The following is a 27230-nucleotide window of genomic DNA, read 5'->3' as shown; positions in this document are numbered from 1 at the left end:
CGTGAATCTTTAAAATAATCCGTCATAAAGGTTTTGCTGGAAAAGGGAGAACTGAGAACATATAGTACAAGTACCTCAAAACTCTACTTGAGTCGGAAAGTAAAAAAGCTTTATGTCTTACTCCTTCTCAGGAGGGCAGCAGCAACATCTTATGGGCTGGATGAAGAAGAGCGACCCTGCATTTCTAATAGGGACGTTCCGATCAGGTTTTTTTGACCCCGAGTCCGAGTCATTTGATTTTGAACCGATACCGAGTCCTGATCCGATACTTCTAGAATACTGTACATAAAAAATGGAGAAACTGATCCAGGATGTCCCTTATTTTTTATTTTATCATCTTATTTTAACATTTAACTTGTAAACAGAGCCCTTCTGTGGTGTATCTCGAACATTCAAGTAATACATAAAATACTTCACTTTGGACTTGGACTAGTACAACAGGAAATATTAGATTTAAATATTTATAATCAAATCAACAGCAGCCAGGTTGTTGTCGTCCACTTAAGAATACTTCCACAGCTAGCTTCAAGCTGCTTCCTGTTTAGCAGCACTCAACCATTAGCGTCACAGGAAGTGATGTCATGCTGCACTATTACCATCTCTGTCTGGAGTAGAGAGGTCTCACTCTGTTCCACATAACTCCAGATGTGATCAAAAGTAATGACAATAACGATCCATATATATCCGAGTCCTGATCGAGTCTGCAAGCTCGTGATCGGACCCGATTCCCGATCACGAGATCGGATCAGGACGTCCCGAATTTCTACGAAGTCAAACTTTCCATCAGACGGAGTGAAATGATTCGTGTTAAAATTCAACGCCTGCAAATGCTGCCAAAGTCACAGGAGGAGGAACACCTCCCTCAGGAACACCTCTAACCCCCCCGGAGCCCAGGTAACACAGGAGGAGGAGGAACACCTCCCTCAGGAACACCTTTAACCCCCCCGGAGCCCAGGTAACACAGGAGGAGGAGGAACACCTCCCTCAGGAACTCCTCTCACCCCCTCGGAGCCCAGGTAACACAGGAGGAGGAGGAACACCTCCCTCAGGAACTCCTTTAACCCCCCCGGAGCCCAGGTAACACAGGAGGAGGAGGAACACCTCCCTCAGGAACTCCTTTAACCCCCTCGGAGCCCAGGTGACACAGGAGGAGGAGGAACACCTCCCTCAGGAACTCCTTACCCCCAGCCCAGGTGGCACGCCTCTCCAAGCCTGCCTCCATCCTGGGTCTCCAGTTGTCAAGGTGTGAGGAGGTGGGGGACCTGTAGGTGGCGTGCCAGTAGCCTCCCCCCTCCCCCTCCCCTTGAACTTCTAAATGCCCCCCCCCCCCCCCCTTCTGCCCATGGGGTAACCCATTTAACACAGGGTCAGACCGAGGTCTCCAGCCCTTCACACTTCAGCCGCTAATGAGGTCTGAAAATCTCCCAACAGGGTGGAGAGAGCCTGACCTCTGGAGACGACGGGCCTGATCGGGCCTGATCGGGCCTGATCGGGCCTGATCGGGCCTGATCGGTCCTGACACAGAATAATAATAATAGTAATTAATACATTTTATTTAAAGGCGCCTTTCTCAGCACTCAAGGACACCGTACAATACATACGCAGACGATTGATCTTCCGAAGATGGAAATAGGCAGTCCGGGTGATGCTATTGATGTGCGATTGGAAGGATAATGACACCCAGACGCTTAACCTGAGGGAGGGGTGAGACGGAGGAGTTATCAATTGTTAGGGAGAAGCTGTCTGATTTGGATAGAGGGGATTCGGTGCCAATGAGGAGAACCTCGGTTTTATTACTGTTTAATTTAAGGAGACTTCGAGTTAACCATTTTTAATTTGAGAGATGCAATCGGTAAGGGAGGTGGGTTAGTGGTAAGGTAGAGCTGCGTGTCATCGGCGTAACAGTGGAAATGAATATATTGCCCAGGGGAAGGAGATAGGTGATAAAGAGAAGGGGTCCCAGGACAGAGCCCTGGGGCACACCAGTAGTACGGAGGAACGAGTGGATTTAAATGACTGTCGGAGAGGTAAGATGTGAACCATTGTAGCGGAGTGTTAGCAATGCCAATGGAAGGGACAGCCCGATCGGTCCTGACACAGAACCAGGGTCCACGGCGCTGCTGCGGCCCGATCGGTCCTGACACAGAACCAGGGTCCACGGCGCTGCTGCGGCCCGATCGGTCCTGACACAGAACCAGGGTCCACGGCGCTGCTGCGGCCCGATCGGTCCTGACACAGAACCAGGGTCCACGGCGCTGCTGCGGCCCGATCGGTCCTGACACAGAACCAGGGTCCAGATCCAGATTAAAGCTGATGGTTTACTGCAGCATGTTTACACCATCCATGTTCTGTTGGGCATGAAACCCAGACGGCTGTGCAGCTCGGCAAGGAGGTTCTGTTGGTCTGTCTGTTAGCAGGAAACACTGCTGGATGGATCCTGATGAATGGGAATCTGAAGATGGGTCTAATTTAGATCCCATTAAGTTTTGAGATGCAAAAAAAAGAATCTGGATTTTCCCATTTAAAATGAGGCTTTTTCCAAAAATCCTATCTTGTAAAATCTGCATTAAATCCAGTCACCAAGAATCCCAGTCATAAAGGGGTCCAATCTGAACCATCATGAAACATGTCTTCTGGTTCTGATCCAGAATGAGGTCAGGAACAAATATTACATTTTAACATTAAACCCATTTATGGATTCAAGAATCAGTTAAAAATAAATCAACTCTGATTCACTTTAACTTTTCATGTTGGTGTTTAAAGATACCGAGAACAATCTAGAACCTTCTGGTGCTGATCCAGATCACCGTGTGGACGGTGGAGATCCAGTTAGGACGAGCTGCTTGGGGGAGGTTTAGTTAAACAATGAGAGCAAGAATTAAAGTCGTCTTGAGATTTCTCACTAATTAAAAAAAAAATCCAAAATATAAGTAAAATCTAATATTGAAACGAGATTAAGTTAAATTGTTGCATTTTTCTACAAATTCAAATGAAGTTTTTAAAGCATTTATCTACAGATTCCATTCTTGTGATATTAAATAATTGGCCATCTTAAAGAATAACCTTTAGTTATATCGTTAGAACCAGCAGTGACAGTTTCAGTCTCCATAGCAACAACATTAACAGGAGGCCGTCGCTGTTTGGAAACAGATCGTATTTCTTTATTGAGGAAATTCAAGTTGGGCTTTCCCTTTTAGAAAATAAACCAATGACAATATTACAAGTAAAGAAAATGTTACATCATTCACAGGGTTACAGTCAATGTACATTTATACAGTTACAGGACCGCCCACATCCGGTCTAGAATGTGGGCCTCAAAGGAGCGGAGAACACGTCGTGTTCCTCGTCTGCTCTAGCCAACAGCCAGAGTGGTGGTGGGAGGGAGAGCGGGGGGCACAGAGGGGGGGTCAGAGAGAGAAACAGAGGTAATAATGCCACAACCCGGAGCAGTAGAGGGCGCTCTGGTGCTCTGTGACCACCGCAGCAGTAGAGGGCGCTCTGGTGCTCTGTGCCACGTTGTGCCAGAGGCTGACCTCTGGCTTGGGCCACGTTGAAACGCTCGTGTTTGTGCTCGCGGCCGAGGAACAGCGACACTCACACTTTTACTTCAATCGGGAATGGCAGGACCAAAGGAAGCGAGAAGGTACCAAAGGAAGCGAGAAGGTACCAAAGGAAGCGGTTGTGTCTCCACCCCCATGTGGAGGTGCTACTTCCTGTTGCTGTGAAACAGCTGCCGATGTTCGTGCTGAAGACCACGAACATCTTTCTGTCTTTGCAGACCTCGAGCTAAACGGCACTGGACTTTCCCAGTGATCCGATATTCAGACGTCTGAGGACGCCCTGCTCTGTGAAATCCATTCCTGTAATGGAGCATAACTTCACTGGGGATGCGATGAAACAATAATCCAACATAGAACGATGAACGAATGAATAACGTCCATCAATGTTTCATCAGCCGAGACGCCGTCGGACTGGACTCCAGCATCGCCGTTTGGTGATGCAACAAAGGTGCATCAACACTTTTCAACACTCTGCACCCAAAGGTTAAAGGTCAGTCTAAAGTCAGTCAGTCTGAAGGAGTTCAGTGAGGAGCGCCGGCAGTAAAGTCGGTTCCGGCTGGAACCATGTCTGGAAGTAAAGGTTGGCACAGCATCGTCCAGTCTGGAAGATGACCTTTCACCTGAAAGCATCGGCATACGACTGATGAGCGATGGGTGTCGGCTCGTCTGCTGCTGCCGACTGCGAGGGACCGGCGGGAGACGGGTGTCCCGTGCGTTGTCACGGAGAGAGGACGGGGTGGCCGATCAGGCTGGGACCCACAACCCTTACGTCGGTGCACACTCAAAATAAAAGTCTGACCTCTGGTGGAAGATCCAGGGTGTTCGCTGGAGTCGAACCGTCGACTCAGTGCAGGAAGAAGTCAATAATGTCCACGCAGAGTTTGTCAAAATATAACATCTATCTGCGTGCGTGAAACAAACTTTCAAACTGCAAACACTTTAAACATGGAATGAAAAATATATTTTCTAAATGAAAGCAGGAAGGAGGAAGTGTAAATATTATCATCTGTAGCGTAGCCAAGCAGAACATCAAGGCGCTCACGCTGCATGCTGGGAGACACGCGTCCCAGCCGGAGCGTCTCTGAGCACGTGTGAACAGATCAATGGAGGCGAACGCCGTCGCTACGGGACGCGCTGAGTCATCGCACTGTGACAGGTACAGCACAGGATCAGGATCAGGATCTGGATCAGGATCCACATCAGCATCAAGATCAGGATCAGGATCAGGATCTGAATCAGGAGCCACATCAGCATCAAGATCAGGATCCACATCAGCATCAAGATCGGGATCAGTATCGCCATCAGGATCAGGATCAGGATCTGGATCAGGAGCCACATCAGCATCAAGATCAGGATCCACATCAGCATCAAGATCAGGATCCACATCAGCATCAAGATCAGGATCCACATCAGCATCAAGATCAGGATCGCCATCAGGATCAGGATCAGGATCTGGATCAGGATCCACATCAGCATCAAGATCAGGATCCGGATCAGGATCCACATCAGGATCAGGATCAGGATCAGGATCGGGGGACAGTTCCACTTGGCTTTCATGGTATTTCATGGTGAGAGAACAAATGTGTCTTTTTGTCTCAGGTGAGAGGAAACCAGTAAGAAAATGGCAAGACAGAAAACTCAGCACAAAATTTCACACATCGTTTTTTTTTTTTAGTTTCTTGAGTGTTGATGTTCTGTAAATTGCCAGAATGACATCAGTGTGTGATCAAAGTTGTCCACTTCATGGTTTGCTCTTAGCTGTTCTCTCTCCTGGGGGGTGTTGGGTCTCTGGGGGCCGCCGTCCAGAGAGCGGCTTCCTCGTGCCCAACAGGAAAATGGCAACGGCAGCATCGCACCTTGTTGAGGCGACGCCACCTCGACTCGTTAGCATCGCGCCACCTCGACTCGTTAGCATCGACGCCACCTCGACTCGTTAGCATCGCGCCACCTCGACTCGTTAGCATCGACGCCACCTCGACTCGTTAGCATCGACGCCACCTCGACTCGTCCTTGACTTCGGGCCGGCCCTTTTAAAGGGGAGCATCCCGACTCAGTCCATCGAGCGTACAGCAGGACATCGCCGAGAAATCGGCCCTGCCTTTTCTCACTTGTCTCTTATTCTTAAAAAAATTCTTTACAAAGTTATCAGAACAAACAAACAAACCAAAAATCAAATGCTGGTCACTTCTAATCTCGCAGTCTCTATCTCGAACTCCGAAGGTCGGCTGGGGGCCCCTGATGCCTCCTCATGCGGACTTCAGATTCCGAAACTCTCCACAGCTGAGCCCAAGGGTGGCGGGAGATCCTGGGTCAGGGGACAGGGGGGGGTGGACAGGGGAACGGGAGAGGAATGGCAGTCTGGCAGGAGGACCAGATCGTATCACAAAAACCCCCAAACAAAGCCTCCCCTCCGTCCTCCGTCCTCCGGGGCCACGGCCCTGCGGCGCCCCTCTGTGCTGCTCCCGAGCTTCAGACCTCCACTGAATGGATCTGGTTCATCTGGGCCCGCATCATCTGGACACTGTTGAGGATCTTCTTTTGATGACCCGCCAGCGTCACGCCGACCCTCAGGATGTCCCTGCAGGGGTGGACAGAGGCACCAGTCAGCACAACACAAGTCTGCAGTGTCCCAATGCTCATCCATCTGGGACGGAGCAAAGCTTTTAAAACTGCCTAATAAATGTTGGACTTCCTGTCTGATGAGCCAAGACCCGCCCACCTCACGTTACCAAATCAAATACATCGCAGGTCACAGACACCAGTCACGAGTAGAAGCAACAGGAGGGTCCATCACATCCCAACGTGATTCAGGAGGTCATGGAGGCGTTCCATCACTTTGTTCTCCTTATTTAATGGTTTTAAACTCATATACATCGTTTTCTAGATTAGAAGAATGTTGTTTTGCTGTTTGGACAAAGGTTTTGGTTTATTTTCCATCACTGGCCTCCTTAAATATTGTGTTGGGTACATGGACTCCACTTTAAAGCACTTTTCCACCTTTGCGGTGCCCAAATAGTTTTACAATCTGGCCTCACATTGACCCACACTGGAATCAGGGTCTCTAGTGGACGACTGCTGCCACGCCCACTGGAATCAGGGTCTCTAGTGGACGACTGCTGCCACGCCCACTGGAATCAGGGTCTCTAGTGGACGACTGCTGCCACGCCCACTGGAATCAGGGTCTCTAGTGGACGACTGCTGCCACGCCCACTGGAATCAGTGTCTCTAGTGGACGACTGCTGCCACGCAAGGCGCTGCCACGCCCACTGGAATCAGGGTCTCTAGTGGACGACTGCTGCCACGCCCACTGGAATCAGTGTCTCTAGTGGACGACTGCTGCCACACCCACTGGAATCAGTGTCTCTAGTGGACGACTGCTGCCACGCCCACTGGAATCAGTGTCTCTAGTGGACGACTGCTGCCACGCCCACTGGAATCAGGGTCTCTAGTGGACGACTGCTGCCACGCAAGGCGCTGCCACGCCCACTGGAATCAGGGTCTCTAGTGGACGACTGCTGCCACGCCCACTGGAATCAGTGTCTCTAGTGGACGACTGCTGCCACGCCCACTGGAATCAGTGTCTCTAGTGGACGACTGCTGCCACACCCACTGGAATCAGTGTCTCTAGTGGACGACTGCTGCCACGCCCACTGGAATCAGGGTCTCTAGTGGACGACTGCTGCCACGCAAGGCGCTGCCACGCCCACTGGAATCAGGGTCTCTAGTGGACGACTGCTGCCACGCCCACTGGAATCAGGGTCTCTAGTGGACGACTGCTGCCACGCCCACTGGAATCAGTGTCTCTAGTGGACGACTGCTGCCACACCCACTGGAATCAGTGTCTCTAGTGGACGACTGCTGCCACACCCACTGGAATCAGTGTCTCTAGTGGACGACTGCTGCCATGCAAGGCGCTGCCACGCCCACTGGAATCAGCGTCTCCATGTTTTTCCCGCTGACTCATGAGGCCCAGAATCCTCAGAACTTACTCCATGGTCATCTGGGACACCACATCGAACGTAGTGAAGTCGGCAGTGGCCATATTGTCTTTGTATTGGCCCATCTTGATGGCATCCAGCCACTCGTCCACCGTACTGAAGCTGGAGAAGTCTGGGATGCTGCGGTCGAGGAGCGGGAGATGAACGCTGGGGGGGGGGGGGGGGGGGCACAAGGAGAGGCTATTTAGAGTAAAGCTAATACCGAATGTCAACGCAAACATCACAGTCAGTTCCGACCACCTGCATTTGATTCACACAAGAAGGATGACGTCATGTTTTCAAAAGAATAGGCAGAATTTAGAGAATCCCGTCGGCCTCATCCACGAGTTTCCAAACGGAATCCTCATAGAGAGTACTTTCCAAGCGAAGTGATGGCCTTCAGGGAGCCAACGCATCTATTTAGAGTCTGTGGAAAATCTGGCCCTGGGTTCTGCGCCCCCCCCTCACTGATGAAAGCAGAAGGGGGGATGAGGGGAGCAGTAAAGCCTTGCTGTCGACGGAAACTAACACCCAAAGCAAAAATGCTTCGAAATGTTTTGTTTCGCAAATTGCACAACTGCTTCAATCCAGGTTTGGCCCAAAGCGTTCGTGGGAAGGATTTGATTTATGAAACCAAAAGGCTTTAATTTACATAACTGCGTGGCGCCAGGAAAGACAGGAGACCTCTGGAAAAAAAGGAGCCGTGCCACGGATAGCGGGAGTTTCAGTGAGTGGAAGGAAAAACAGAGTGAAATGACGCTGAAAGCAACGGCCCGGCTGGCGGGACGCCGGCAGAGCCGAGACAAGCCAGGTCCAGCTCAGGCAGCGGTCTGCAGCACAGGAAGTCCTCACCCCGAGGACAACGGCGTCATGGCCTTCAGCGTGTTGGGGTTGCGGATCATCTTGTCCAGGTTGCCGACGATCTGACTGTACTTGGGCCGGTTGTTGCGGTCCTTTTGCCAGCAGTCCAACATGAGCTGGTGAAGCGCGCTGGGGCAGTCCATGGGGGGCGGTAGCCGGTAGTCCTGCTCTATTGCATTGATGACCTGCAGGGGGAGACACAGATCAATGAGGTTCCGTAAGAGGCGCTTCATAAAAGAAGACTACAAACATTCCCAGATCCTTGACCTCCATGTTACTTTAGTGGTGGGTTGGGGCGGAGCCAGAACAAACTAGTGTGTCGGTAGGAGGTCCAATCAGCTGAGCTGTTCACAGACAAAACCATATATGAACTAGAAAATCCCCCAGAGAGCGCAGACCTCCCCCGATACTCCTCATCTGGGGCCCATGACCCACCTTCTTCCTGGACATTTTGCTAGCCTAAAATGGCTCAGGGTAGAAGACAGGGTTAAACAACTCAAAATGGGATTGGCATTTAAAATAGTCAATGCAGCTCTGCCCTCAGTCCCCTCAATCCCTGCATACCTGAATAAACACCTCCACAGATTTAGTGACACCCACAGCCACAACACTAGAGGGAGCTCAAACAACAACCTGATTACCCCCTCCTACAGGACTAACATGGGTAAATCATCTTTTTACAATACTGCCCCCCAAGGGTGGAACTGTTTGACTCCTGCCCTCAAAACATGCACCTCTTTGGCCTCCTTCAAAACGGCCCTAAAAATACACCTTTTAGGGGGGCAGAAACGGAGATAGTCATCACGACGCTCTCCGGATCACCCCCCCCCCCCACCCACCCCTTTTTGTCCACCTACGTTGTACATAGTATGTGTCTTTTTAATTTTAATATATTGGTATTTTGCATCTGTGGAGTAATTTATTTTTATTTTTATTTGTATTGTTAAATGTCGATGATTTATGTACGAAGGACTTTCAACGGAAACAAGACCGCAAGGGCTTTTTAGAAATGCTCCTCTTAGACAGGATGTTTGACTGTACTTGTACTGTAATACATGCTACTGTGTGACTGTACTTGTACTGTAATACATGCTACTGTGTGACTGTACTTGTACTGTAAGACATGCTACTGTGTGACTGTACTTGTACTGTAATACATGCTACTGTGTGACTGTACTTGTACTGTAATACATGCTACTGTTTGACTGTACTTGTACTGTAATACATGCTACTGTTTGACTGTATTTGTACTGTAATACATGCTACTGTGTGACTGTACTTGTACTGTAATACATGCTACTGTTTGACTGTATTTGTACTGTAATACATGCTACTGTTTGACTGTACTTGTACTGTAATACATGCTACTGTGTGACTGTACTTGTACTGTAATACATGCTACTGTTTGACTGTACTTGTACTGTAATACATGCTACTGTTTGACTGTACTTGTACTGCTCTAATATTCTATATAATAAATATATTCATCATCACCAAGCAGCTCGTTCCCTCCTAACTGGGTCTACACCGTCCACACGGTGATCTGGATCAGCACCAGAAGGTTCTAGATTGTTCTCGGTATCTTTATGCACCAACATGAAAAGTCAAAGTGAATCAGAGCTGATGTGTATTTTTAAATGACCTTTGAATCAATAAATGGGTTTTAATGTTAAAATGTAATATTTGTTCCTGGATCAGAACCAGAAGACGTGTTGCATGATGGTTCATACCGGACCCCTTCATGACTGGGATGTCTGGTGAATTGAATGCAGATTTTACAGGATAGGATTTTTTGGAAAGGTCTCCTTTATAAGTAAATGTGAAAATCCAGATGTTTTTGTATCCAGACGGGAATCCGGATCAATCTCAGAACTTAATGGGATCTAAGATAGACCAAGACCCGTCTTCAGAGTTTTTCATCAAGATCCATCCAGCGGATTTTCTATAATCCTGCTAACTCATAAGAATAAGATACTAAAATAGTGTTAAAGGGAAACACGCGGCTCGGGCACAAGCACGGCAAACATCTATTTCCTTTCCGGACTTGAATAAGTCTAACTATGCCCACTATGATATTGATCGCCCCAGGTTGTACGGCCCATTATCATACAATAAACGTGTTCTCTATTTGGATAAGCAGCATCATGTGTAGGATGAAGTCTTCATGGTGAAGCTGCTGAGATGAACATCTGGGCCTCTCACCATGTTACAGGCCGAGAGTCCAAACTGTTCCAATACAGGAAAACACTGCAGCAGTTTGTTAAAGCCCGGGAAGGTCAGTAAGAACAGGAAGGTTCTGATCCAACCGGCCTCATCGTAAGAACAAGAAGGTTCTGATCCAACCGGCCTCATCGTAAGAACAGGAAGGTTCTGATCCTACCGGCCTCATCGTAAGAACAAGAAGGTTCTGATCCTACCGGCCTCATTGTAAGAACAGGAAGGTTCTGATCCAACCGGCCTCATCGTAAGAACAAGAAGGTTCTGATCCAACCGGCCTCATCGTAAGAACAGGAAGGTTCTGATCCAACCGGCCTCATCGTAAGAACAGGAAGGTTCTGATCCAACCGGCCTCATTGTAAGAACAGGAAGGTTCTGATCCAACCGGCCTCATTGTAAGAACAAGAAGGTTCTGATCCTACCAGCCTCATCGTAAGAACAGGAAGGTTCTGATCCTACCGGCCTCATCGTAAGAACAGGAAGGTTCTGATCCAACCGGCCTCATTGTAAGAACAGGAAGGTTCTGATCCAACCGGCCTCATCGTAAGAACAGGAAGGTTCTGATCCAACCGGCCTCATTGTAAGAACAAGAAGGTTCTGATCCTACCAGCCTCATCGTAAGAACAGGAAGGTTCTGATCCTACCGGCCTCATCGTAAGAACAGGAAGGTTCTGATCCAACCGGCCTCATTGTAAGAACAGGAAGGTTCTGATCCTACCAGCCTCCTCGTAAGAACAGGAAGGTTCTGATCCAACCGTCAGTGGCTTCATCGCTGGCCTCGCCACATTAGAGTCTGGCCTGGCTGGCGCTGTTGTTAGTGCATGTGCACATGGGGGTGGCAAACGGTTAGCGGTGAGACGACTTGGCGGATACTTGTGATGTACGATCCACTCCTCATCGCCGGGCCATTAACTCTTTGAGCACCGGCAATTTTTAGCTCAGCTATGCTGAGGCCCAAGTTCTCGCACATTTTCCCAGATTTTCCAACAGAATGTTCTTCACTATGTCCAGGACCACACCGGACCTACCGAAGGACCAGGACCACACCGGGCCTACCGAAGGACCAGACACACACCGGACCTACCGAAGGACCAGGACCACACCGGACCTACCGAAAGACCAGGCACACACCGGACCTACCGAAGGACCAGGAACACACCGGACCTACCGAAGGACCAGGACCACACCGGACCTACCGAAGGACCAGGAACACACCGGACCTACCGAAGGACCAGGACCACACCGAACCTACCGAAAGACCAGGCACACACCGGACCTACCAAAGGACCAGGACCACACCGGACCTACCGAAGGACCAGGAACACACCGGACCTACCGAAGGACCAGGAACACACCGGACCTACCGAAGGACCAGGAACACACCGGACCTACCGAAAGACCAGGAACACACCGGACCTACCAAAGGACCAGGACCACACCGGACCTACCGAAGGACCAGGAACACACCGAACCTACCGAAAGACCAGGAACACACCGGACCTACCAAAGGACCAGGACCACACCGGACCTACCGAAGGACCAGGACCACACCGGACCTACCGAAAGACCAGGCACACACCGGACCTACCGAAAGACCAGGACCACACCGTTGCTATCTTCTTTCGTTCCGAGGTTATTGTCCGTTGAAGACAATAACAGGGAATGTTTGGGTTATAAAACGCCTTTCGACGTGAACGGCACTGAAAGAGTTAAAGGAGCTGAGATGAGTCTCATTCGCGGCCCGCCGGACGAGCACCCAACGCTATCTGGAGCGGCTGATGAGATAACTGCGGAGGTCCCTCTTAACACATTAGTGCTCTCACTGCTATTTTCATTATCTCCTCCATTACCCAGAGGGAGGCAGCGACTGTACGCGGAGCACTGCCATGCCTTTCACATGATCTGACGGGGGCTCTGTGGCGTGGGGGGAGTCTCCCGGACTCTGAACAAAACCCGAAGCCGAACGTGTCGAAGGAGGGAATACGCACACAAACAGAACCGAGCTGTTCCAACACAATGAGGGAGAACGAGTTAAAGCCGTACGTCCTGGTTGGTCATGTCCCAGTAAGGCCTCTCGCCGTACGACGTGACTTCCCACATGACGATCCCGTAGCTCCACACGTCGCTGGCTGAGGTGAACTTCCTGTACTGGATGGCTTCAGGCGCAGTCCATCGGATAGGAATCTTCCCCCCCTGAAAAACGCAAAGACATGGCAGCAAGGCAGAAAGCCACGCGTCACAGAGCCCCCCAGGGCAGCCAGGTCCTGAACCGGACCTTCAGGTGGGCTCTGACTGGAGCTTTGCTTACCAGAGCGCTGGTGTAGGTGGGGTCTGACGTGTCGTCCTCCAGGAAGCGCGACAGGCCAAAGTCGGACACCTTGCACACCAGGTTGCTGTTGACCAGGATGTTCCGAGCAGCGAGGTCACGGTGCACGTAGTTCGTGTCGGCCAAGTACTTCATGCCCGATGCGATGCCCCGCAGCATCCCCACGAGCTGGATCACGGTGAACTGCCCGTCGTTTTGCTGCCAAACACAAACATCCATCGAGAAAGTCAAACCTCCCGACTCATATCTGATGTTAGACCACCGGCAGAATGGATTTCGGGAACAGCAGTTCCTCTGCAGGATATTATGGTCTGTGATGGGTTCAGGGCAGCGCGGGGCTAAGCTGGGTCTGTCTACAGCTGTTCTGCTCTGCAGCCCGGTGGGAAGCGTCTGGAGCACCGGTGCCGCCGTGCCTCCAACTGTGCACACCTGCACCCACCCCGCCGCCCACCAGGACACGACACCGCGGGGGCTTCGGAACGGGTGTGGACAGACAAGAGAAGCCATGAGCGGGAATGGGACGGGCCGAGCCGTGGACCCGGCCTGACTCTGTTTCATTAGCCACCGGAAGCGCCGCCTTGCACCGCAGCAATGAAGGAGAATGTGTTATTCATGGGCCTCACACTCAGACAGTGTCCCCTGACCCGAGCAGCGTCTAGGAGAGAGTCCTGCTCTGCCTTTGGGGGTGACAAATAAGAAACTTTATCATAGTGCTCCGTGATTCGGTAATAAATAAATGCTGTCCTGTTGGAGGACAGTGCAGCCTGCAGAGACCCCAGAAGACGACTGTCCACCCTCCACCTCAGAGGACACGGGCCGCGACCCATCAGCTGGTAAACATGTTTAGCATACGAACAACCTCCAAGGAACGAAGCATCTCTGATGCACAATGAAGATGGGCTCTGTAGCGAATGGGAACAGTGTGCTGACAGGGGGCCGGCAGGTCTTCCTCTTGGGTGGGGGGGGGTCATCTTAAATGTACCGTCCGTGTTGGGAATCCTACGGCAGAGTCTTTAGATCAGGGATCTTAAACTCGTGGCCCGCGGGCCATTTGTGACTCTTAGGATGATAATTTGTGGCCCGCAGGAAAATATGAAAGTTTAAGGTTAATGTGAGTTTTATATGAATGTTTTTATTTTTTTATTCAATTAATGAATATCTCAAGAATGTCTTTTGAGTTTTCGATTGTTAAAAATGCTGAAAAGATTATTTAAAAAATTGTAAGATTTTTCTTGAAGCCAATTTTTTCAGAAAATTGGAAAGTAAGATCTGATTGTTTTTGACGAGGTGAAGCCGCATTCATCCTTCTTTTTGTGTGGAATACCTGATGTGCCCGACCTCACCCAGACTTTGCCTCCTGCGACCCCCCAAGTCAGGGGTTGGGAACCTATGGCTCTCGAGCCATATATGGCTCTTTTGATGATCACATATGGCTCGCGCCCCTCCCTGAGCTGCCACCTTATCGTGGTGGAGGGGTTTGCGTGTCCCGATGATCCTAGGAGCTCAGTTGTCCGGGGCTATATGCCCCTGGTAGGGTCACCCATGGCAAACAGGTCCTAGGGGAGGGACCAGACAAAGGGTGGCTCAAAAACCCCTCATGATGAATAAAATAATTGGTCCTGGGCTTCCCTTGCCCGGACGCGGGTCACCGGGGCCCCCTCCTGGAGCCAGGCCTGGGGGTGGGGCACGATGGCGAGCGCCTGGTGGCCGGGTCTTCACCCATGGAGCCCGGTCGGGCATAGCCCGAAGAAGCTACGTGGGACCTTCCTCCCGTGGGCTCACCACCCATAGGAGGGACCAGAGGGGTCGGGTGCGATGTGAGCTGGGCGGCAGCCGAAGGCGGGGACCTTGGCGGTCCGACCCTCGGCTCCAGAAACTAGCTCTAGGGACGTGGAATGTCACCTCTCTGGCGGGGAAGGAGCCTGAGCTGGTGTGCGAGGTTGAGAAGTTCCGACTGGATATAGTTGGCCTCACCTCGACACACAGCAAGGGCTCCGGAACCACCCTTCTTGAGAGGGGTTGGACTCTCTTCCACTCTGGAGTTGCCACTGGTGAGAGGCGCCGGGCAGGGGTGGCAATACTTATTGCCCCCCGGCTCAGTGCCTGTATGTTGGAGTTTACTCCAATAAATGAGAGGGTAGCTTCCCTCCGCCTTCGGGTGGGGGGACGGAACCTGACTGTTGTTTGTGCCTATGGTCCAAACAGCAGTTCAGAGTATCCACCCTTTTTGGAGTCCCTGGAGGGGGTACTGGAGAGTGCTCCTTCTGGGGATTCCCTCGTTCTGTTGGGGGACTTCAACGCCCATGTTGGCAATGAAAGTGAGACCTGGAGGGGTGTGATTGGGAGGAATGGCCCCCCTGATCGGAATCCGAGTGGTGTTTTGTTATTGGACTTCTGTGCTCGTCACAGATTGTCCATAACAAACACCATGTTCAAGCATAAGGGTGTCCATATGTGCACTTGGCACCAGGACACCCTAGGCCGCAGTTCGATGATCGACTTTGTAGTCGTCTCACCGGACTTGCGGCCGCATGTCTTGGACACTCGGGTGAAGAGAGGGGCGGAGCTGTCAACCGACCATCACCTGGTGGTAAGCCAACTCCGATGGTGGGGGAGGATGCCGGACAGACCTGGCAGGCCCAAACGTATTGTGAGGGTCTGTTGGGAACGTCTGGCAGAATCTCCTGTCAGAAGGAGTTTTAACTCCCACCTCCGGGAGAACTTCGACCATGTACCGGGGGAGGCAGGGGACATTGAGTCCGAGTGGACCATGTTTCGTGCCTCCATTGTTGAAGCGGCCGATCGGTGCTGTGGCCGTAAGGTGGTCGGTGCCTGTTGTGGCGGCAATCCCAAGACCTCTTGGTGGACACCGGTGGTGAGGGATGCCGTCAAGCTGAAGAAGGAGTCCTACCAGGCCCTTTTGGCCTGTGGGACTCCGGAGGCAGCTGACAGGTACCGACAGACCAAGCGGAGTGCAGCTACCGCGGTTGCTGAGGCAAAAACCCGGGCATGGGAGGAGTTCGGTGAGGCCATGGAAAACGACTTCCGGACGGCTTCGAAGAGGTTCTGGGCCACCATCCAGCATCTCAGGAGGGGGAAGCAGTGCACGGTCAACACTGTGTATGGTGGGGATGGTGCGCTGCTGACCTCGACTCGAGACGTCGTAGATCGGTGGAGGGACTACTTTGAAGACCTCCTCAATCCCACCGACATGCCTTCCAGTGAGGAAGCAGGGCCTGGGGACTCGGGGGTGAGCTCCTCTATCTCTGGGGCCGAGGTTGCCGAGGTAGTCAAAAAGCTCCTCGGTGGCAGGGCCCCGGGGGTGGATGAGATCCGCCCGGAGTCCCTTAAGGCTCTGGATGTTGTAGGGCTGTCATGGTTGACACGACTCTGCAACATTGCATGGACATCGGGGGCAGTGCCTCTGGATTGGCAGACCGGGGTGGTGGTCCCTCTTTATAAGAAGGGGGACCGGAGGGTGTGTTCCAACTACAGAGGGATCACACTCCTCAGCCTCCCTGGTAAGGTCTATTCAGGGGTACTGGAGAGGAGGGTCCGCCGGATAGTCGAACCTCGGATTCAGGAGGAGCAATGTGGTTTTCGTCCTGGCCGTGGAACTGTGGACCAGCTTTACACCCTCGGCAGGGTCCTTGAGGGTGCATGGGAGTTTGCCCAACCAGTCCACATGTGTTTTGTGGATTTGGAGAAGGCATTCGACCGTGTCCCTCGGGGAGTCCTGTGGGGGGTGCTCCGGGAGTATGGGGTGTCGGACCCCCTCATACGGGGTGTCCGCTCCCTATATGACCGGTGCCAGAGCTTGGTCCGCATTGCTGGCAATAAGTCGGACCTATTTCCAGTGCGGGTTGGACTCCGCCAGGGCTGCCCTTTGTCACCGATTCTGTTTGTAACTTTTATGGACAGAATTTCTAGGTGCAGCCGGGGCGTTGAGGGGGTTCGGTTTGGTGACCTCAGGATTGGATCGCTGCTGTTTGCAGACGATGTGATCCTGTTGGCTTCATCAGGCCGTGCCCTCCAGCTCTCACTGGATCGGTTCGCAGCCGCATGTGAAGCGGCCGGGATGAGAATCAGCACCTCCAAATCCGAGGCCATGGCTCTCAGTCGGAAAAGGGTGGAGTGCACCCTCCAGGTCGGGGAGGAGATCCTGCCCCAAGTGGAGGAGTTCAAGTACCTCGGGGTCTTGTTCACGAGTGAGGGAAGAATGGAGCGAGAGATCGACAGACGGATCGGTGCAGCTTCTGCAGTGATGCGGACTCTGCACAGATCCGTCATGGTGAAGAGAGAGCTGAGTCGAAAGGCGAAGCTCTCGATTTACCGGTCGATCTTCGTTCCTACCCTCACCTGTGGTCACGAGCTTTGGGTAGTGACCGAAAGAACGAGATCCCGGGTACAAGCGGCTGAAATGAGCTTCCTCCGTAGGGTGGCTGGGCTCTCCCTTAGAGATAGGGTGAGAAGCTCAGTCATCCGGGAGGAGCTCGGAGTAGAGCCGCTGCTCCTCCGCGTTGAGAGGGGCCAGATGAGGTGGCTCGGACACCTATTCAGGATGCCTCCTGAACGCCTCCCTGGTGAGGTGTTCAGGGCACGGCCCACCGGGAGGAGACCACGGGGAAGACCCAGGACACGCTGGAGAGACTATGTCTCTCGGCTGGCCTGGGAACGCCTCGGGATCCCCCCGGAAGAGCTAGAGGAAGTGGCCGGGGAGAGGGAAGTCTGGGTTTCCCTGCTTAGGCTGCTGCCCCCGCGACCCGGCCCCGGATAAGCGGAAGAAAATGGATGGATGGATGGATATGGCTCGCGCACCGATAAAAAAAAAAAACCTTTTTTTTTAAACTTTATTAACAAAACTCACCAGTACAAGCTCACTGAAAAGATATTATGAAAAATCACAGAGCGGAAGCACGCTGTCACGGTTCCGCCCTGAGCCTGGGCTGCCACTTTAAAGGTAGGCCGTCATCCCGCCATTAGGGGTGGGCGTGGCCAGCTGTGTGCACGGTGGCAGAGTGGACTTTGTTTGGCTCCACCTTAATTCCAGATTACTACTATTTTAATGTATTCTTACCTGGGACCTTCTTTTGGAATAAACGTGTGAAAAAGACGGGGCCCTGCGTTTGCTTCAAGAGGGCATCGCTTGCTTTTTGGTTTTCTCTCAGCTGTGTATTATTACGTTGGGCTCCAGCCCCCCCTCGTCCTGTGTGCAGCTCCAGGTGTAAATGATCAATTCAACCATCGCCCCGTCTCTGTTCTCTGCTTTCTGGGCTCCGCTCACGTTAGTCCGTAACGTTCAGAGGCTTATTATACTAGTTTATTACCTGCTTACCGCTTATACTGACATTTAGTTGAATCCGCGTTTAAGATATATTATATGGCTCTCACTGAAATAAATGTCCAAATATTTTGCTTTCATGGCTTTCTTAGTCAAAAAGGTTCCCGACCGCTGCCCCGGGTCATTTCAGTTTGAGACTCCTGCTTTAGATGTTCCGTTCAATTCTGTTAAACTGACCTTTGCATGTGCATACAAAAACTACTGCATTATCCACCGCCTCTACTGCATAGCGTCGTTGTAACACTTTTTACTTCAAGAACGTAAAGAGGTACTGTTAACCCCTAATGTGCCATTCTCATTGGACTCCCTTTGTCACGTTAAATGGAGAGTTCCCGCTACATTTGAAATAAAAAGGTTTGATGCCTTAAAATCTCAGGAGCTGTTTTTGTCCATTCATTCCACAGTAATTTGGGTAGATGAAAGTACACACAATAAGTGACATAAGTATGTAGATTTCTCTGACATGAGATCTCCTCTCACACACCGGACCTACCGAAAGACCAGGCAGCGACATCATCATCATCATCATCATCATCATTTACAGCAGTGGTCCCCAAACACCGGGCCGCAGCCCGGTACCGGTCCGTGAGGCATTTGTTACCGGGCCGCACAGAAAGAAGAACTAATGTATACAATTTCCGTTGTATCGATTATTAGCGTCTAAAAGGTGTTTTATTTTGAAAACCCACCGTATTTTCTCCAACGTAACATTCGCCTGTGAATTTACATGCTTTACGTGAAACGTTACTAAAAACAGACGAGAACTAGTGAAGATTAATAAAAAACAAACGTCTTTGGAGATCTTCTTTGCTAATGGGAGAGTCCAACTGAGAAGGAAGAAGAGGGGGAGGAAGAAGAGGAGTCGACGACCTCCAAGAAAAGAGTCGGACTTAAAACACGGTTTATCAACAGCTGATTAGCTTCGTTAACGAGCAATGAAGGGTTCAAAACTGCTTCGGCACACAGAGACCGAGAACCCTGAAGTAAAAGACAAGAATGTGGGGGCCGCTGGGTTAGAGGAACAGCCTCCACTGTAGCAACCAAAGGATAACCGAGGCAATCAATTCCAATCACTCCCTTTGATACGTGAGTGCAGCACACAGACAGACCGGGTTATTCTGGCTTTTTAAAGCAAAGCAGAATAAATTGAAATAAATTCCATGTTTTCTTGAAATGGACGTTTTTGAAGGCGAAACACAGAAACACTGCAGACAGTGATCCGGCGGCTTACCCGAAGGAAAGAATCCAGCGATCCATTCTCCATGAACTCCGTGATGATCATGACGGGACTGCTCTTGGTGACCACGCCCTCCAGGTGGATGACATTAGGATGGTCAAACTGGCCCATGATGCTGGCCTCACTGAGGAAGTCCCGCCTTTGTTTCTCCGTGTAGCCGGATTTCAGCGTTTTGATGGCTACAAACATTTCCCTTTTGCCCGGGAGCTTGAAGTTCCCGCTGCACACCTCGCCAAACTCCCCTGGGTTGACGTAACACGGGAACAAAAGGCAAGGGCCTTCCTCATAAACAAACTCAAACCCAGAGCAACATTCCTCCACGTTCCATTACCTGCACCGATGACCTGCTCAATCTTTACACAGGATATATCAATCTCCTTTGCAAACTCCCTGACGGCCTCGTTGGGGTCCTCGTATGTGAACGGATCGATGTAGATCTTCATTCCTGGAGTCACTTGGAAAAAAGGAAAGCGCAGATATAATATTTGATTCTTTTACAGTCCTGCAGGCTTGTCAAACGTTGTGTATTTAGAAGTGGTTGCTATGGGCAGCAAGGACAGGGACCCTCCAGTCTACACATACTGTATATACTCTCTCTCTCTGCGTCATCATTAACACTCGGGAGAGAAACGAGAGCTCTATCAGGTTCGCTCAGCTCTTCTCCGAGAAATAAATTGGCTCTCCTAAGCCCTGATGCCCAGTAAATTGGCTTAAGGTGACCTTTAAGTGTTCGGGGACTTAAATGTCCCAAGTCTTAAATCCGATTACTTGGCTCTCACCTACACCTCAGACCTGAGGCTGTTTAAATGGACACTGAACTCATGGTTGGGCTGCTGCAGAGCTCTAAGTGCACGCACACGTTGTGAAACGCTGGCACGCCGCGCTGCAGAAATGAACAGATGGAGAAGATCTGACCAGGCAAAAAAGCCTCATCACTAAAACGTAGCATTGGCTTCGGAAGCTGAAGCCCAGATCCCGGTACACGGGGGCAGAAGCCTGGCCTGGCACTGATGTAGGGACGGTGTGCACACGGACACACTGTAAGCCGCTATTAGCAGCATCGGATAATTGGCTCAGCCGGACAAACTTCCGACTTAAACACAAACTGGAGTTCTTTGCACATTCTGATCGGATTAGGAATTATCCTACAAACGATGCAGCAGGGTGCGAAGTACACAATCGAGTAAACAACATGTTCGGATGACGTTATGAACGTAAATCCTGCCAATCATGCGTGAGAAGGAGGGATTATTGAAGCTTTGCGCCAGCGTGCTGCATGAGGAGGGAGTCATCCAGAAATAACCTTCCATTCACAGAGTCTGAACATGCTGAGGCGGCGATGTGAGCGACGACCGGCCGAGTTCCACCGGAGAAATACGACGACACACTCAAACACTGCAGCGAAGCAGAGCGAAACAACAGGTGCTGGCCCACCGCCAAGGTGGTAGCCATGGAGACAGGTGTGTGAGACGGTAGTCATGGAGACAGGTGTGGAAGGGCGGTAGGGGGGGTTACTCACTGTGGCCGCTGGTGTAATGCTGCAGTTTGTCGGTGTATTCTGAATCAGCCCGGTCGAAGCCACGCCTCCTGGGGGGAAGACAAAGAACTGTAGCTCCGGTTCAAAGGGAGGGGCAGGAGCACAGATCAAACGCCCCCAGGGCTACATGGAAGATGCACCCCATTTCTTTGTTGACAGATCAGCAGTTGGTTTTGTGCAAAGCAAGACGAACATTTTCTCTATGCTTTCCGGTGCATTGTGGGTATATCTCACAAACGTGCTTCATTGTATTCCATTTTGTATCTTTGGTGTGCGACCAGGGTTCGCAGAGCACCATTTGTTTTATTTCGATGGACTGCTTGTGTCACGTATTGTGGAACAGATTGATACCATCACACCAGGAGACACCAGGACGTCCAGAACGGGACGCGTCCCCTCCTAAATACATTTCTATCTGCTAAGACCGACCCTGGTGCTGCTTCCTCCTCCCATCGGTTTGACATGAGGCTGATGAGGATATCATTTAAGGGCACACATTTGATTTATGGCAGACACCCGGGGCTGAGGTACCGGAATCTGGACTGGTGCATCCAGTTCAGTTACAATGGCTTTAATTATGTTGAATTAAAGCCATACTTTCACATTAAAATAATATTATAAATACATTTGTAAAATCTATTAAGAAGCAGAACAACATAAATATATGTTGTGGACATCTACACACTCTTTGTCACCCACCATATGAGACCTGACAGACGTGGAACTGGACTTGGTTCATTACATGACACAAAGCTAAATTCCATAAAGGTGGGCTACAATCCTTTACTTTTGGTTCTTGGAGGATGCCTGATATACATCTTCAAACCATCGGCTCAAAACGAGGACAGTCATTTCAACGTTTGACCTAATGTGAAAAGATTTCTGGTCTCAATTCCCCCTGTTTAACACAGTAGACAAGAGGGTGCCTCCCTCCGCCTTCGGGTGGGGGACGGTGGTCGGTGCCTGTCGTGGCGGCAATTCCCGAACCTCTTGGTGGACACCGGTGGTGAGGGATGCCGTCAAGCTGAAGGAGTCCTACCAGGCCCTTTTGGCCTGTGGGACTCCGGAGGCAGCAGACGGTACCGACAGACCAAGCGGGGCGCAGCTACCGCTGTTGCTGAGGCAAAAACCAGGGCATGGGAGGAGTTCGGTGAGGCCATGGAAACCGACTTCCGGACTTCGCAGAGGTTCTGGACCACCAGCTGGCGTCTCAGGACGGGGAAGCAGTGCACGGTCAACACTGTGTATGGTGGGGATGGTGCGCTGCTGACCTCGACTCGAGACGTCGTAGATCGGTGGAGGGACGACTTCGAAAGGAAGCAGGGCCTGGGGACTCTGGTGTGGGCTCTTCCATCTCTGGGGCTGAGGTTATCGAGGTCAAAAAGCTCATCAGTGGCAAGGCCCCAGGGTCCCGGAGGGTGCATGGGAGTTTGCCCAACCAGTCCACATGTGTTTTGTGGATTTGGAGAAGGCATTCGACCGTGTCCCTCGGGGAGTCCTGTGGGGGGTGCTCCGGGAGTACGGGGTGTCGGACCCCCTCATACGGGGTGTCCGCTCCCTATATGACCGGTGCCAGAGCTTGGTCCGCATTGCCGGCAGTAAGTCGGACCTATTTCCAGTACGGGTTGGACTCCGCCAGGGCTGCCCTTTGTCACCGATTCTGTTCAGAACCTTTATGGACAGAATTTCTAGGTGCAGCCGGGGTGTTGAGGGGGTTCGGTTTGGTGACCTCAGGATTGGGTCGCTGCTTTTTGCAGACAACGTGATCCTGTTGGCTTCATCAGGCCACGCCCTCCAGCTCTCACTGGATGAGAATCAGCACCTCTAAATCCGAGGCCGGAAAAGGGTGGAGAGTAACCTCCAGGAGATCCTAGCCCAAGGGGAGGAGTTCAAGTATGTTTAACCAGCTAATTATTGAAACTGTAAACTCAATATGTCTTCATGCGATGCTCAATCAGGCTGTCAGAACACTTTAACTTCTTTGTTTCTCTTCTGTTCTGGAAAACGACCCCACAATTCCACGTGTTGTTATTTGGGCTGTCCTGATCCAATAGGCGACTGCCTGTGGAACAGTTTGTATACCATCCAAGAAAAACATATATAGCAGCGATGAGTGAGAGCGGACGTTTGAGCATAGATTCAAGGTGAAGGCCAGCACGCGCATGCAGCCGTACTATTTAGAAAGTGTTCCTGAGAGCGTGTGAAGATGTTCCAGATGTTCCACGACTCACCGGCTACAGACGAGGATAATGACAACCACAGCGATGAGGAAGACTAAACCAGCGGCCGCCGAGCCAATGATGAGAGGCAGCTTCTCCTGAATACTGGTGTTGTATTCCTCTGTGAAAAGAAGAAACGCACACAGATATAAATACACACTCGCACAAGCTGAAACATATGGATAAGCATCTGAGCGCCTCCATGTGGAGGGGGCAGTTGGTGACAGACAGACATAAGGATGGGTGAACCAGGGGGCTTCTTGGCGTCTCCACTGTCTGCATGAACCATCTTGACTGTTCTCAGGTGCTGCGGATACAGAAACATCGTCTGGCAGGAAGCGTGTTTGGGTGAGACGCAGCCTGAACAGGATTCTGAGTGGGCTCAGAGGCAGCGCCAGTCACTGCGTTCTAGCTTCAGAGGCTAGCAGCTAGCTGCTGCTCCATTCTAGTGGCATTTATGTCATAGTTTTAGAATATACAGAGGAACCTCGGTTCTCAAACGACTCGGTTTTCCACCGAAACAATGGAGTTTAAAATGCCTTCGGAGTCGAACAGATTTTCAGAGTTCAAACACACGAGTGAGCCGCAAACGAAGGCTACGACTACTACCGGTACTACTACTACTACTACTACTACTACTACTAACTATTCAAGCTTAAAGGTTTTGGATAGAAAGATTGACTTCTCCACATTTTCTGCAGAAAGCACAGATCGGGGGGGGTACTATGTGATTTAGTGAAGGACATTTTTGGCTACAAACCCAGAATGATTGTATAGCCTATGGAATTGTGTGGAATAGTGAAAGCGGCGTGACGAGGATAATAATGGGATTGTTTGCTACAACAGGATGTCATTCCTGCAGCTGTCTGCATGCATGCAACGGCGCATGGCGGGGATTACGGCGCTGCGTGCGTCGGTGAATGGTGGCTGGATTCTCACCCTCAGTCATGGTCTGGAAGTAAAGTTTGCCACTGTAGCGCCCAAAGCCAGCCACGGTCCGGGCCCGGACTTGGAACACGTAGATGCTGCCTGGCTTCAGGCCACGGATGACCACCGTGTTGGTCTGGCTCCTGATGATGGAAGAGTTAAATTCTGATTGGTCCTAGAGGGAGAACATCAACAAGTCAAATAAAGGCATCCCATTGGCTCGCACAGAACAGAATGTCATTGTCGCCGCTCTGAATCATGACTTGGAGCGCGCTTCTCTCCAAGTCTCCAAGTCACTAAAGTGGGAGCACGATTGGTTCTATAAATAGCTGCAGTAACACACGGTTTGATCCGGCAGCGGGACGGGAGGAGGCGTCTGATGATCAGAGCCACGCCCCTCCTCAGGCCTGAGACGCAGCAGGAGCCGGGACAGTTGCTTTTGACAGTTCTCTCCTGCAGCGTCAGTGATGGGAATTATGCTAAAAGAGAAGGAAGCAGAGCAACGCTCCACGGATACGTGCGTTTCATTCACGCCGGTGCTCGCTGTACGTGAAGCAACGTGTCTGTGTGATCTTCAGAGCAGCTAGTGGATCACTATTTCAACCCCAGCTCTCCATTGGCCCCCCCGGGGGGTGGAGCCGGGCTTCATTTCCCAGCGACGGGCCGTGATTATAATAGAGAGAATATTCAGAAGAAGAGATGTTGGAACTCGTCTGGTACCTTTTCGTAGTACTGCAGCTCGTAGTCCAGGATGAGCCCGTTGGGCTGGTCCGGCTGGGACCAGGACAGCGTGATGCTGCTCACGGTCCGGCTGGCCTGGTGCATGATGGATACCGTCGATGGAGCTGCGAGGAGAGGGGGACGGCGTGTTAGGTCCCGCACACAGCACCTTGAACCCCCCCCCCCCCCGGGTTCTTCCACGGTGGAACACACACACAAGCCAGGCTAAACCACAGGAGCCTCGGGGGGCTTCCCTCGATCAGCGTGCTCTTCACCGTTTCTAAATAGAATCACAACCCCATCACGCGTTACATGGAGTTAGCCCCGTTGGTCAACCACGTAACTTAAACAAGCAACTGGCGTGCCTCCACCACGAGTCACAACTTTTTCTGTCCTAGCTGTACTTGTTTATGCGTATTTTCCTTGCTGATGAGAGGTCTGAGGACGAGGCGGAGGTTTTCCATCCCGCAAATTACAGCCGTTCAAAATTAGCAACAGTATTTTCTTTTCTTCCAATTTCATGTTTGAGATGATTAAAACATGAGAACGTTCATGATTCAAAGGGTATGAAAATCATTTAGTCATGCGTGTGCTGGCCCTGGGACAGGACAGGTAGATACAGGACAGGACAGGTAGATACAGGACAGGACAGGTAGATACAGGACAGGACAGGTAGATACAGGACAGGACAGGTAGATACAGGACAGGACAGGCAGATACAGGACAGGACAGGTAGATACAGACCAGGACAGGCGGATACAGGACAGGACAGTCATCAGATACAGGACAGGACAGGTAGATACAGGACAGGACAGTCATCAGATACAGGTCAGGACAGGTAGATACAGGACAGGACAGTCATCAGATACAGGACAGGACAGGTAGATACAGGACAGGACAGTCATCAGATACAGGACAGGACAGGCAGATACAGACCAGGACAGGCAGATACAGGACAGGACAGGTAGATACAGGACAGGACAGGACAGTCATCAGATACAGGACAGGACAGGTAGATACAGGACAGGACAGTCATCAGATACAGGACAGGACAGGCAGATACAGACCAGGACAGGCAGATACAGGACAGGACAGTCAGATATAGGACAGGACAGTCATCAGATACAGGACAGGACAGGCAGATACAGGACAGGACAGGTAGAGGACAGGCAGATACAGGACAGGTAGATACAGGACAGGCAGATACAGGACAGTCAGATAGAGGACAGGCAGATAGAGGACAGGACAGATAGAGGACAGGCAGGTAGAGGACAGTCAGGTAGAGGACAGACAGATAGAGGACAGGCAGATAGAGGACAGGCAGGTAGAGGACAGACAGATAGAGGACAGGCAGATAGAGGACAGGCAGATAGAGGACAGGCAGGTAGAGGACAGACAGATAGAGGACAGGCAGATAGAGGACAGACAGATAGAGGACAGGCAGGTCGAGGACAGGCAGGTCGAGGACAGGCAGATAGAGGACAGGACAGATAGAGGACAGGCAGATGTCCCGATGAAGATGTTTACAGCAACTGAAATAAACTCTTGTCGAGCCCAAATTGCTAAAGTGACAAATCATTTTCCTTAAAGAAATGTAGGCGTCTAAAATCCTTTAGTGTCTGCAGCGATCTGAAGTATCTGAAGTACATGAACCTGTTTCCTAATACTGAAGGATTCAAAGTACCTGCAGGTATATTGGGCAGTAACGCACAGCAGACAGCTAATCTCAGAGTACCAAGTTCTGAATATTGAATCTGTACTTCCCAAAACGTTCCCAACACTGCAGCAGGAACGGTCCGGAACACCTCGAAGCATTCAGGATCGGCGCCGATCGTTTATTCTACTTAGAAAAACTCTCTGTCCCACGTTTCTACTCCATTCTGGTGATTCTGGGTCCTCATCAACCCAAAACAGTAAAATAAACCGTCCAGTCAGTCCTTCCTAGTTCGGTACGTCTGGAATCACCTCCTGAAACACGTCTGGAAGAAACGTCCCCCGGCTTGACGTCAAGCCGGGGGACGAGCAGCGTCCTGATGCGTCCCTGTGTCTGTCCTCTGCAGGTCCACGCTCTACCTGTGGGTCGTCGCATCAATTGTTCTGCACTGATCAACGATCTTTACTCCGGCTACCAGCGTCAGAGGACAGAAGAGCAGAGTGAATAACGTTTATTTCTGGTGGAAATATCCTCCAGCCTCCAAAAATGTTTTTGTGTGCTAAAAGCGTCCCTCGCGGTTACCATGGTAGCACTGCTGCTCGCTATGAACGTACTTTTGATTCTGGGTTTAGAGTATTTCTGATGGAACTGTTT

General features: G+C 51.1%; 1 protein-coding gene across 1 annotated transcript in view; it reads right to left on the bottom strand.

Moving 5' to 3' along the window:
- Positions 1-6029: 6029 nt before the first annotated feature.
- ephb2b (eph receptor B2b) overlaps positions 6030-27230 on the bottom strand; it is a 66376-nt gene continuing 45175 nt past the window's right edge. Inside the window, exons 6-16 of the mRNA XM_068742174.1 lie at positions 24923-25047; positions 24215-24377; positions 23288-23396; positions 21039-21106; positions 19851-19973; positions 19514-19761; positions 12924-13139; positions 12659-12808; positions 8390-8583; positions 7550-7705; positions 6030-6138 (exon numbers count right to left, since the gene is read on the bottom strand). Coding sequence (XP_068598275.1) covers positions 6030-6138; positions 7550-7705; positions 8390-8583; positions 12659-12808; positions 12924-13139; positions 19514-19761; positions 19851-19973; positions 21039-21106; positions 23288-23396; positions 24215-24377; positions 24923-25047 — 1661 coding nt within the window. The remainder of the gene's footprint in view (positions 6139-7549; positions 7706-8389; positions 8584-12658; positions 12809-12923; positions 13140-19513; positions 19762-19850; positions 19974-21038; positions 21107-23287; positions 23397-24214; positions 24378-24922; positions 25048-27230) is intronic.

This window comes from Brachionichthys hirsutus, chromosome 8 (genome assembly GCF_040956055.1).
Source record: "Brachionichthys hirsutus isolate HB-005 chromosome 8, CSIRO-AGI_Bhir_v1, whole genome shotgun sequence".
NCBI classification, from domain to species: Eukaryota; Metazoa; Chordata; class Actinopteri; order Lophiiformes; family Brachionichthyidae; genus Brachionichthys; species Brachionichthys hirsutus.
The sequence above is the reverse complement of the archived record's forward strand: the minus strand, read 5'-3'. Positions and strand labels throughout refer to the sequence as shown.